General features: G+C 43.4%; 1 protein-coding gene across 11 annotated transcripts in view; it reads left to right on the forward strand.

Annotated features, from left to right (window-relative positions):
* The window catches only part of LOC105902430 (transcription factor 4), a 153,127-nt gene that overhangs the window by 62,025 nt on the left and 78,050 nt on the right, over positions 1-13,052 (forward strand). For all 11 annotated transcript variants that reach the window (XM_012830014.3, XM_031578428.2, XM_031578425.2 and 8 more), the window contains one exon: positions 9,694-9,755. In XM_012830014.3, the coding sequence (XP_012685468.1) occupies positions 9,694-9,755 (62 nt within the window). The remainder of the gene's footprint in view (positions 1-9,693; positions 9,756-13,052) is intronic.

The following is a 13,052-nucleotide window of genomic DNA, read 5'->3' on the forward strand; positions in this document are numbered from 1 at the left end:
TCTCTTGTCCTGTGAAATGGGCAGTGTCTCCCTTGTCCTGTGAAATGGGCAGTGTCTCCCTTGTCCTGTGAAATGGGCAGTGTCTCCCTTGTCCTGTGAAATGGGCAGTGTCTCCCTTGTCCTGTGAAATGGGCAGCAAAGATGAAAAGGTCAAATACCTGCTCATGAATCTGCCATTCCTGAGTTCTGAATCCCTGTTTTCCGACGGAAATAAATGGCGGTGTATTTCTCCCTCCTGATCTGAAAGCCCAAAGTGCTGTTTGCTCTGATCAGGCACAGCTGACACAAGAGTGTCTTGTTTCTGGCAAAAGATTTGGCTGTGTCTGAGAAACCTGAGAGAAGAATGCGAGTTAAGTCCATACTAAGTACATTTTTGTGTACAGTAAGATGGTTTAATTACAATGGCACAAGGAGAAGCGCGGAGCTTTGACTGTGGCATCCTGCCTTTGTTTATGCCGCTGCTGAATTGTGTTCTTTCGATCAATGATGGTTTTGACTGGGATTTCCCTGTTTTAAGTAATCCTTGCTCTTGTTTTTGGGGCTTTCTAAATGTTATTTCCCTCATTCATGCATAATGGAGCACATTGTTCATTTGTTTAGGTTTTAGTGTCGGCAAAACGTGCACGCAAAGCCTCGTGTACGTCGCAGCCCGCCATTGTGTCCCAGGTACTGGAGCAGCATGGCCCAAATCCTTCAGACAAAGCAACGTCAATGCAAAACAGCAACAGAATGAAATTTAAAGGAATTGTATTGTGCTGCTGCCTTCATCAGGCACACAAAGACACGGGGAAGAAGAGAGATGAGGCGTGCCCGTGATGGGGGAAGTGGTGGAGATGGCACCGATTCAAAGATCAGAGGGGATCATACGAGGATCGATAAATAAGGAGAAAAGCGTAAAAGAAGCGGCGGTTAGGAACCCGTGGCCGACGGAGGAGCACGGTGCAGCCGGAGAAAAGAGGAGATTTCAGCTCTAATGCCATCCTCATGCCTCTTTTAGTAGTTTTCGCCATAGGGCTTGGCACTGCCACCGCTGTCACCGTGCCAAGAAAAAATCTGCAGTGCCTGCCGCATTTCAGTAGCGGAGGTTTGTCTGAGACAAACAGGCTCACACACACACACACACACACGCTAATGTTCTCACACACAAATATACACACAAGCTAATGATCACAGAAATGCACAGACACTCACATGAATATTCCCACACAAATGCACCCCCTTTTACTGGTATGCACATAAACAACACACTCTCTCTCACACACACACACACACACACACACACACACACACACACACACAGTGACACACACACACATCACATACACACAAAACACCTACAGCTTCAACTTCCTTTAACTTTATGGTTCCTTCCAAATCTGCAAATGGGGTTAATTTTCTCTTGGTGTGGATTTGCCAAATTGCTGAATGCATTGAAAGCACTGCTTCCCTAAGCACCAAGACAGAATTCACAAGCTCAGGTGCTTTTCCCTTCTGCACGTCGGCTGTGTGTACTGCACCGACTGCGGAACCAGTAACCAACTGATTTTTGACTGAGCCAGTGTATTAACATCCACATTTGTATGTCTTGATGTATGTGAACCTATGTGCTGTTGTTTTATTTGATCTTCTTCGGTTTTGGACAGGAGCTGGGTGGGGTTTGGGGGTATAATGAGTGCTGTTTAGCATGGGGGTGCCTGCCTAGAATGTAATCAGGTGCATTGAAAAGAACTTAACAAGAGCACAGCTCTCAACATGCAGCCGCTGAATTTCAATGCCCTTGCCTCTCTGCCATCTATTGCCTATCAATAGTCTTCAGGCGGGAAAAAAGCCCAAAGCAAGCACCTTCAATTAGAAAGCAAATAGTATGGCTGACAAAATAAGATGGCTTTGTGTCTTTTTCTGGTCGCCATCACCGTAGTTACTTATTCATCTATCTTTTGATTTATTCAGTCATCCCTGTGCCAAGGGCTCGTTGGCTGCCAGAGATTCGCTGTTGGTTGCTCATCAACCAACGTGTAAAATTAATTTTGAATGCAAAATTTGCAGCTTTCTATGAGGAGACAATATTTCTTGCATGTGATACGCGTAGCTTTTGTGTGTGTGTGCTGTTGTTGTTGATTATTTGTGTGTGTTTTGAAGCCAGGTTCCCTATGGCTACGCTGCCTTCTCTTTGGTACCTCTTAGACTTTGTCGGAGTTCTGGAAGGGTGCCCATTGATGTCATGGAAACAGTGGAATTACTAAGAATGATTCATGTCTGTGCAGTTGGCCCGTCCTCCTCCACACCATACAGGAATAGATTGTTATTAACCCTTGCCGCTTGCTTCACCCTCCATGTTTGTTAGCGTTTATGCAGTAGCGGCACAAATAATTTTATCAATCTTTTTTTTTTTCCTCTCTCTTAAACTACCTTCACCTGAAACACCCTTTCATGATGAGAAAAAATTCTGGTCATTTCTTCGTCTTAACGCCAAAAAGAAAATTGAGTAGTGCACCTTCTCTTGTTGCAGCGTTCTTATCAATCCATTCATGGCAGATTGATTGAGGAACGAGGAGAAATCCATGGCAGTGCATGACACAAAACCACTTGCTTTTGGATAACACTTCCATGTACCCTGCCGCTGAAAAGAGGTCGATGTGAGGTCCTTTAAATCCTAACTTGGCACAGAATAACAGTCAAGAGTCCGGCCTCCATAACCCCCAACCTTGACCAGTCCAGGTTTTCCTTTGTCGCTGATATGCCAAGTTTGCTTCGGGATTCGCTTTAGAGTCTGCCAGTTAATTTTGGCCCAGCTTAAAAAAAAGGAAAAAAAGACCCCTTATTTCATTTTCAATTCATTTTGCATAATTCATTTTCAACTCATTTGTTTAGAGGCTACGTAATCCAAATTGTTTGTCATTTCTCAGGTCATATTTATGTAATTATTTAATTTATCTAATTTCACCGAAAACATTTTATTCTTGCGCTCTTGTTATTTACTCAAATGAGGTATATTTGTATATGAAATATTATTTTCACTATTCTTTAAATCTATTTTGGAAAATTCAGTATGCACACACATGTTAGACAATCATGGGAAATCAACTTTTCAAACGCTTTTCACATCACACAATTGGTCTAAAACTTGCAGTGCCGCAGTGTTCCTTGGCATAACCTTTTTTGAATTTTGAAAAGTTAAAAGAGTAGGCCAAAGCGCTGTTGGCAGCCACCTGCCAGAGACATGCCCAGGGCCACGGGATGAGAGGCTTTAGGAATATTAAAGGCTGCTTTGGCTGTGCATGTATAGAGACTCTCATCAGGCTTTGTGCCGCACATCCCTGCGTGTGTTTGGCCTCTCAAACACGCTTACGGGAGGGAACCGCACAAACATCCCAAGTCTTTCAGTTTGGATCTGTCGCAAGCCCAGATGCTGCCCGGCTGTCATACCTGCTCCGCTCCGCCTAGCTTCCTCTCTGCCTCTCTGCCTCTCTGCCGAGCGAAGGCTTTCAGAGATCCAGAGAGTGACATAGCTGTTATTTTTTAATCAGGCAGCACTTAACATGTCTGCACCATCCAGCCACATTTGTCCTTTGCTTATTTATTTTTCAACAAGTGTACAGTGGAAAATCTCAGAATCAATCTTTCTCCCAGTGTAGGCCTATGTCTTGATTTTTTATTTTTTTTAAATGATTAATTTGTAACTAAATCAATATTTTGTCAGCATGTCTGCAAGTTCATTTTGAATTATGAATGTGTAGCATATATTTTACTTACAAAATGAAATCACAGTGGTAAAGTAGGATGTTAGTAGCACAATGTTTTTCATTATATATTTGATTTAAGATATTTGTATTAAGGATCAATATATTTTTTTAAATCCCATTTCTAATTCAATGATTTTTTAAATAAAATTATAGTTTCTAAAATTACATAACTTTTCAGCTGCAGAATCTGGACACTTGATTTATAATTCAGACAGAGTGATTCCATAGTCAGAAAAATGTAATGTAAGAAAAAAAGCTTAACGCAGTGGTGTCTTGCACTGAAATGAGTGTCACTGTCAGTGTGTTCTTGGCCAGTATCAGAGGCACCTGTGCGGGGAGGTGGGTGGTGTGTTTTGGGTTTTGTGCTTTTTGGGTCGCTGCTAGAAAGCGCCTGCTGATGAGCTCTGTAATTTGCAGCCCCTGGTTCAGTCACCGGGATGCGGAAAAGGATTTTTCCAAGTGGATTGCTAGGCATTGATTTGGAGGGGCGGTTGTGTGTGTGTGTGTGTGTGTGTGTGTGTGTGTGTGTGTGTGTGTGTGTGTGTGTGTGGGGAGGATCTTGGCCTGTAGAGCTAGTATAGCGTGTCCCAAGGCAACAGGGGCACACACATTCATATCCCGATCCTTCCCCCCAAACTCACACACCCAGACGTGTGTGTTGGTGCAAACACATGAAATATTTAATAGGATTAAAAAAGGGAAGTCCATGCCACAGACAGCTGGAAGTTTTCCCTTTTTCTCTTTGTTTTGTCTATATTAAAGAAGACATTAAAGAAGACAAACATTATTTGGCGCTTTATTTTACGTGCAGATTTTTTTTTTTACATCACTTTGAAATGATCCCTGTCCCTGAGGGACTTTGAAAGTGCTGAAGTGGTTCTTTCAGAGTTTAATATCAGTGTAAACACGGCCACCATGGCACAAGATCATTTTCCCACGCTTTTATGTTCACTTGTTTCAAAAGACAAAAAAAAGAAATTCTAACTTTTTTTTCCTTTCCACATTCAAGCAATTAGTACCGTAAACAAATTGATTTCCACTTGAACTGCCGTGGTGGTGAACCAGTAAATAACAGGCACTATGTAAGCGCTCCCTCCCGATTGTGTCCCCTTGTCCCAGTGACAGAGGGGCTTAGAGTGGCTGTTTATGGGCCTCTGACGCTCTAATATACGAGTGTCTCGCTCGCTCGGCCACTAACTCAGCATAGATGTGACTGCAGAGAGGACGGACGGACGTCATAAATAAACACCAGAGTAACCAAAGCCAGCGCCGGGCGCACCAGAGAGTCAGAGCTGCATGTCAGAGAGGGCAGGGCAATGCTACTTCCCCTGATGTACAATTACTCAGGTCAGTGGGAAACATTCTTTAAGGTGCTCTGGTCCACCTCATTTCATTTGACTTACTATTGGACGTCATATTCTGGTTCCATGTTCGATCCCTTTTTAAGGTTGGCACTACATGCAAATAAAAAGGATTTCATCTTTGGTGTTTCTGCTGCTGTCTTTTGTATTTAGCATTGAAAGCGCAGAGGAATTAGTGTTCATCACAGCTGATGACTGATGAGCTGTCACGCAGAACATACTTTATATTTCAGAACATGAATTGAAACAATGAGGCAAAAATACTAAGGCATTTATTGCCATTTTAACATTTTCATTTTTGCATAATTTGAATAGCTACCAAACAAAATATTTACCGTCTTTATGTACTGCAGCAGAAATCATTTAGAATTAGCCAACAAATGTATTTTTGTAGTTTTATTTATGTTCTCTCATTCTTAATATCTACATTTAGATGAAATAGGAACAAAAGCGTAGTAATAGGCTGAAAAGAAGCTAATTTTTAGATGGTGAAGACCTCCATGGTAATTTGTTGAAATGGACACGCAGCTATTGAGTGCAGCTGTTTTTTCTCGGGTGTTTTGAGTTGAGTGTTTGTACCTTTTTAGCCTGTCTACTTAGCCTTTCTCTTCTCCTACATTTAGTTTGGAATATGACGGTGATTTAGCTGAATGTTTTCCCTCAGCACAATCCACTGAGTCATCCTGAAAATGGCTCATGTATCTAATACATGCAGAGTAGTAGTCTTTGGTTTGCACCTGATTTGATAACGATGCATGTTTTTTTTTCTCTTTTTTCCTCGCTCCAACCTATTTTCATTTTGGCCATAATTGTAGTGAACCTGTTTTGATATCATTTCCATCAGTGCTTGCTCTCTCCTGCTGGCTGGCACCAGCTCCGCATCGCTCATGGAGGTGAGCATGTGGGATTTGTTCTCAGCTCATCCGAGAGGCCATTATGAACGCTACCTTTACCGTGGCCGATACCGTGCCATTTCTGCGTTAATTCGGCTCACTTGATCTTCAGCTGCCACAAATAGGGGGTCCCCTCCCCTCAACCTCTCAGAGATCATCACACGTCTGTGATGAGGCCACTGGGGGGAAAGGTTGCAAATATTCTCAAATTAACAGCATTGTGTGTGTGTGTGAGTGTGTGTGTCTGCATATGTGTGTGTGCATTTTTGTTAGCATCTTTTGGGGAGATGCTTATAATCCATGTTTTGTCACCACATTTATTTTTTGCAAAGATCTGGAAGGTCAAAGAGGAACACGTGCAGCTCTGGTTTGTGCGTTTCAGCATTTTGCCAAGCAGAAGTTGTGGTGGCCATGGCTACAGCAGCATGTCCTGATGACAGTGATGTCTTTCAGCTGTGCAGTGTGGAGCTTTGGCCATTTTGGAGCCTTGCGGTATTTCCAGGAAGCAGAAATCATACAGCTGTACTGGCTTAATAGCCAGTTCTCGGTAAACTAGTGTTGAGAAAATGTTGACATATTTTTTTAATTTGTAGGCTATATTGGAATTATGTCACTGAAGATATATACCTTCTACAAATGAACTTCTGGCTTTGTAGTCTCTCAGATGAGTCCCATAGCCTTGTCCTGGTATTATCAGTAACAAAAGGCTTTTCTTAGTGGAGAACACTGCCTTTTCTTTAATAAGAGGTTGTCATCTCCCCTCAGCCGACGCCTTCACAGCCCTAACAAAGCTGGAGAGAGAGAGGCACCAATGCGTCAGCCACTCACACTTAGCCAAGCGTCCCCAGCAAACCACCAGCACTGTCTGAAGATCATCAAACATCAGTGTCTAAAGAAATTGTAGGAACTAATTTGGAACCTTGTCATTTTTATTAATTTGTGTAATAGATAGGGGAAAATGCTACAATTATAAATGTAAAAAAGACTAATGTTGCAGTGTAATTTAAAAGTCATTAAGAGCGCTAATGTTACTGTGACCTGTGAGCTTTTACCATTTTTAGATGGGTGAAATTTCAGACTTTCATACCATTCATGTCTTCCATTTAACCTCTGTCTGTTGCGTAATCCATGTGCATACTTCACAACTTCACAAGCCAAGGCTATTTACGCCATGACTCTTCCCCTCTCTTCCTAACCGGCATCTGTTTTCAAATGTGCAAGCTTGCGCAACATGGTTGCTTCTCCAGAAGCGCATTCCTGCCCCGCTCCATCCAGTGATGGAGATAGTCTTCACTTCCTGTCTTCCAGTTGGGTGGATTATCTGGGATTTGGTGTGCTTGTGAGAGGTGGTGGGCAGTGTTAAGGAATACACCATAGTGAACACAGAAAACATGGCACTTGTGGAAAAAGAGAAAAATGGAGGGGAAAAAGCCTTTGTTTCCATTCTCACGTCTCCGTCCTTCTTGAAGTGCTTACGGTGAACTTTTCATGCCAGTTTGTTTTTATTGCAATTGAACAAGGCTCTTTTTTCATGTCAGGTGGAATTTTGCAAGTGCCATGGCTGTGTTGGTGTATAAATAGCGCTTGTGATATCAAATTCCCCAAGTTCTCTCCCAAACACTGCTGCCTGTGCCCAGTTCTTTTTGTTTATTCATTATTTTAAAAGGTTCCCTTATTCAGCAATGTTTTTTAATTGTCCGTTTGTCATTGTGTGTGTGTGTGTGTGTGTGTGTGTGTGTGTGTGTGTGTGTGTGTGTGTGTGCGCGTGTGCGTATGTGCGTACGTGCGTGTGTGTGTGTGCGTGCGTGTGTGTACGTGCGTGTGTGTGTGTGTGCGTGCATGCGTGTACACGGTGTGCAGGTGCATGTGTTTCAGAAAGAGACAGCGTTCTCAGGCCTGACCTCTGCTGAAAGTGCATGTTTAGTGCCTACCCTGTCTAAATCCTTAAATCCTGAAGTACCCTTGCAACTAAGTTCAAATAGCAGGGATTTCTGTTTGTGTGTAATTATGCTCAGTGCATGCTCCTGGATGTGTGGTGGAACAGGAGGTTGGAAAGGTCACAGGGAGTTGCTTGTTATATAAATACAGTTGTTCTCTTCCTTGGTACATGATAGAGGAAATAATTATATATATGAGTGTGTGTTTGTGAATGTGCGCATGTGTATATAGAGGTCTTTGGCTTTTTATTTGGAATTATTTATTTTATTCCATAATTGGTTGCAGAGCATTGTATGTGTTGTGCCTCCCTTTGATAGAAAACAAGCACCGTCAGATATAACACTATAAAGTGCACAGATTTTTCAATAAAAGCTGGTTTGATTTGATATTGCCACTGCCTCAAGCAAATGAAATCTGAGAGCATGTGAATTAGATGATGTTTTTGTGTGTGCATGTATTGTGTGCACGTGTGTGTGTGTGTGTGTGTGTGTGTGTGTGTGTGTGTGTGTGCCAATATCCCACAGCTGGCAGTAGTCCGAGAGCGGTCCAGCAACACCGAGGCAGTGAGTCAGTGGACCAGGGTCTCATATATAATTAACAGACAGACATTTCTGGGTTGTTTTTGAGGAGCTTTAGTCAGAAAGGCTTTCTCACTTTCGGCTTGAACCAGATTTCAGCCCCTAATGTTACATGCCTCCTTAATTTTGAGGAGTTATCTAGAAGCATTTAACATCATCAACGTAAATACACATAAATCTCCTTGTCCCCATGGCAATACGTCCTCCATTGTCAGCAGTGTAAATAAAAGTGTTAATAAAAACCCATTTGATGCAAACTCTCGCAAATTGGCAACAAATGGAACATCTTGTTTGTTGTTCTTTCAGACAATTTTTGCCATTTCCACTCTTTGACTCCTCTTGAATAAGCAAGGTGAACAACAGTGTAATGTAAGACGGGCATTTTGGAGCTTGTTCTCAAAGCTGGCGAGTTGCCGGGGTGTCGCTACAACTCCAGCTGTGCACGGAGCTACCAGTGCATGGTAGAGTACAAGCACAACCCTGATGAATTGTCTGGAGAATGTGTATTGATTTTTGATGGATTTTTCAGTATCTTTTTGTGATGAGGTACACTGTAGGCTTTCTTTCTTGTAATATTAGCCCATTTTAATCCTATTTTTTGTGTTAAAATGATGTGTGTGTGGTTCTTCATGTCATTTAAGACACCGTTAATTATTTAGATTAACACCCCTTCCTCGTGGATGTTCTTGATGTGTTGAAGCGTTTAAACATGGACAAAATGGTTGATTGCGCTTCCTTCCGTTGTTTAGTCTGCCCTGCATTGGTTTAAAGCACAGTCCCACTGAGTTTGAGCCTCATACTGTGGGCAAGCAGGAGGATGGGCTTGCAAAGAGGCCAAAGCAGATGGGTGATGTTGAAGAGGGATGTTTAGACACGGCACAGCGCTGTCCCCTCTAGCTTCATTACTGTAGTATACATAGAGGTGTTTATGATTTATTAAAACAAATGATCTGAGAAACAGAAATAGGAACATGGTTCAGCTTTTATGACAAATCAGGACATTTCCAAAGTGCCATTTCTGCATGATATATATTTTGTGATGTATATTTTTGTGTGTGCATTGTACACAGATAGGACTCCAATTCTGTCTTGTGGAATTCCTCTGGAGATAAAAACAGTGCTTATGAGCCTGATTAACCATCAAAATCACTAATCATTGCCTTTGTATTCTTCTCCGCAGGAAAATCCGACAGAGCATCCTACTCGTATGGGAGAGACTCCAATCTGCATGGCTGTCATCAGGTAAGAGCGTTGTGTACAAAGGACACACACACACACATGCCATCCATCCAGCGTTAGGGTGAGATGAAATGAATTGGGAGACAACTTATGTGTGGAGCCATCTTGTATATGGAATGGATCATCACATGTTCTTGTGGGCTTTAAAAACACGGGTTGAAACCTTCATATTCCAAACACACCAGAACACGTTACACATAAGACAGCTGTAACGTTTTGACTTGTTCTTACACAGGTTCGCTGTGCACGTTCTTTCACCGGTCTACAGAACGCTTTTAAATCTTGGTGCAGTAGGGGATTGGGCTAGATCTCTCTACTTAATAGAATTCTAGAATCTGCAAACATCTCTAATATGACAGATGCCACCATTTTGGTGGAAGTATTAACGGTTTGTTTACCTAGAAGGCTGTGCGAGCAACAGGTGTTCATGAATGTGATATGCTAATGTTAGCGCGTAAGACCAGGCTCTTGGAGGTAGCCCTGCGTGTGAGGGCTGAGGAAGTGGAAAATAATCCAATGGATGGCTCTCTCAGCAGACATATGTGTTGATTAGAAACAGCATACGCCACGGTGTGGATACGCCAAGGTATGCGAGGCAGCACGAAGGTCATGCCCATACGATAAAACATCAGCAGAAAGACTTTGGTTGTTTCTGCGTCTGTGCTTCATGTACTTCTAAAAGCATTTTTAATGTATTAACACATTTGCAACAACATTTTTTAATACAGATGAGTTAGAATTGTTTGAAGTCCTTCAACACCAAGTGCTTTGATCAGTTTGAACCATAATGTGTTTGCAGTGCCGTCTTGTTCTGTCCCTGTGGGAAGTGTGCATGCAGATGCTTTTTTTTAGAGATAAAATAAGGCCAATTGGGGTCTTGTCACTTGTGAAAAATGATCACACCTTGAAATTAATCTTTTTTGACAGCTGACAAGCCAACGGTATCTGAAAAAAGAGGCATTCTGAGGTGATTGACACGGAGCTGTAATTTTGGGACAGGGAGTGGAGCAGTCCCGCTGTTGGGCGATCCGTAGGGAACTGGGATTTAGGGAGATTGTTTGGGAAGGAACTCCCTAGTGAACCTCTGTTGTCATACTGGGACTTTTGATTTGATCTATCCACATTTCTCCGACTGGCTTTTCATCGTTTCTTTTCTTTTCTTTTACTGTAACACAAGATTGAGTAACTTTATTCTGACACCATGAATATCACATCAAACTTCAATTTATTGTAGCATTTCTATTTCAATGTGTTCCCTTTGCATTCTAAGGACAGTTGTCAGACCATTCCAAATCGGTGGTATTTAATGTGTTTGTGTGTTTCTGTGCGTTTCATCGTTAGCAAATAGGTTATTAGGATGTGTGTACATGCTGGTAGCACCTTCGCCCTCTATCCCTCTATCATTTAGTTGGGCCTCCGGAATCTGAAGCAGTTCCGTACGCAGGGGTTTCACATGCTCAATATGTCTGTCAACACCTCTGCTCTGACGTCAGTGCACACACACACACACACACACACACACACACACACACACACACACATACCACAGCCACTGGCATAGCATACAGTAGAGCTGAGAGCCAGAGATGGAGAGATGTTCTATTAGTATTTTGGATGGAGAGAGAGTGCAGCTCCCCCCTCCCCTGAAATTGTGAGAGCTCAGGGTCATAAGTCCTCCACCTTAAGCGCCCGCCTGTTGATTCCATTCCTCTAAAGCCCTCCTCCAACAGGATGCTCTTGTGACCTACTGGGCGGCTTTAAGCACTTCCATTTTGAGCAGAATCCCGCTCACCTCAGGGTGGTTGAGGGATTTGTTGAAGCCCATTGGGGCGCTCTCTTGGGCCTGTATATCCCCGTCTGCCCCATCCCCTGCATGCTGCCTCCTCCTGGTTCTCTGAGGTGGGTGGACCCCGCCGCCGGGGCCCGTGGAGGGCCAAGGGCCAGTAGGAGAGGCCAGCGTCAGGCTAATCCTGAAAAACTCTGTGCTGCCAGGAGCAGGAATTATATGTCAGGCTGGAAAGGTGATCTCTGCACGCAGACTCACAGCAAAAGGTCTCCTCTCAACTGTGCTGCTGCAGAGATGGCACCATTTGTTTTCTTGTTTTTGTTTTGTTTTGTTTAGTTTTTTTTTCTCTCAAAATAGTCACCTCTCCCTCACACCACTAGCGATAAACACCCCTGGCATTCTGAATGGAGCTGGCATTGATATTGTGGTCTTAGTGGCCTGTGCTGTCGTGTACTCTGACTTGAGTGTAAATGTGTGTTGATAACACATGTAGGTGTGCTGCTGAGTGTTCACTGTGCCATGTGAGGTGGGTTTGGAGCACACCTTACTGAGGCTAGGTGCTTTTCCTCTGGGCCCCTCGTCTGGATGTGTCTGGATCCTGGTGAAACACTGCTGTCAGTACACTGTGATTTATTGTTCGATTTGCTCTTGAATTGTTTTTGGCCAGGAGCCGAGGCCAGAGAACAACCAAGTGTAGCCTGCACAGGCAGGAGGGAGGGAAAAACGTCAAGAGGCAAAAAAGCTGCCATGGAATGGAGAGGTTGGGGGGGGGGGGCGGAACACACACACACACACACACACACACACACACACACATGAACAGAGAGACACACAGACATTAAAGCGTGCCTTCACACACAGACATGAACAGAGAGACACACACAGACATTAAAGCGTGCCTTCACACACAGACATGAACAGAGAGACACACAGACATTAAAGCGTGCCTACATTTCTATTATCTCTCCAAAAATCTGCTCAGGTCCAGGGCTCAAGCTGAGTTTGCACTTGTAGTTGTTGCAGCAGCGAGCGCTTTTTTCACTCTTTCACTCTTTCAGTGTGGGGGAAATGCTGAGGGCTCCATTTCTGAGCCCTGAAAGTGGGAGGTGGGCTTACAGCAGGAATTTACCTGTGAAGGAGGGAGGGAGGGAGAGAGGGAGAGAGGGAGAGAGACCAGCCGCTGGTGGGGACAGGCTGGCCAAATGGTATGTTCTGTCAGTGTGTGTGTGTGTGTGTGTGTATGAAAGCCCACATCAGATGATTGGATCTAAAACAACAGATGAAGGGCTGGACTGTCCACTGACGGCCAGAGGTGTTTCCCCTCACCACCTTATTTGCTCGTGCTTAGGAAAAGAAAATTACAAAACAAAACCTTTTTTAAAGCACCATTATGATTTTCATCATTGGAATTTGGGCTGCTTAGTGTGACCAGCATGCCCAAACTAATGTGGAGATGGATCGGTAGTGTGGGAGAGGGAAGAGGGCCACTGGCAGTGTGGAGGAGGGTGGAGGAG

This window comes from Clupea harengus, chromosome 12, assembly GCF_900700415.2.
Source record: "Clupea harengus chromosome 12, Ch_v2.0.2, whole genome shotgun sequence".
NCBI classification, from domain to species: Eukaryota; Metazoa; Chordata; class Actinopteri; order Clupeiformes; family Clupeidae; genus Clupea; species Clupea harengus.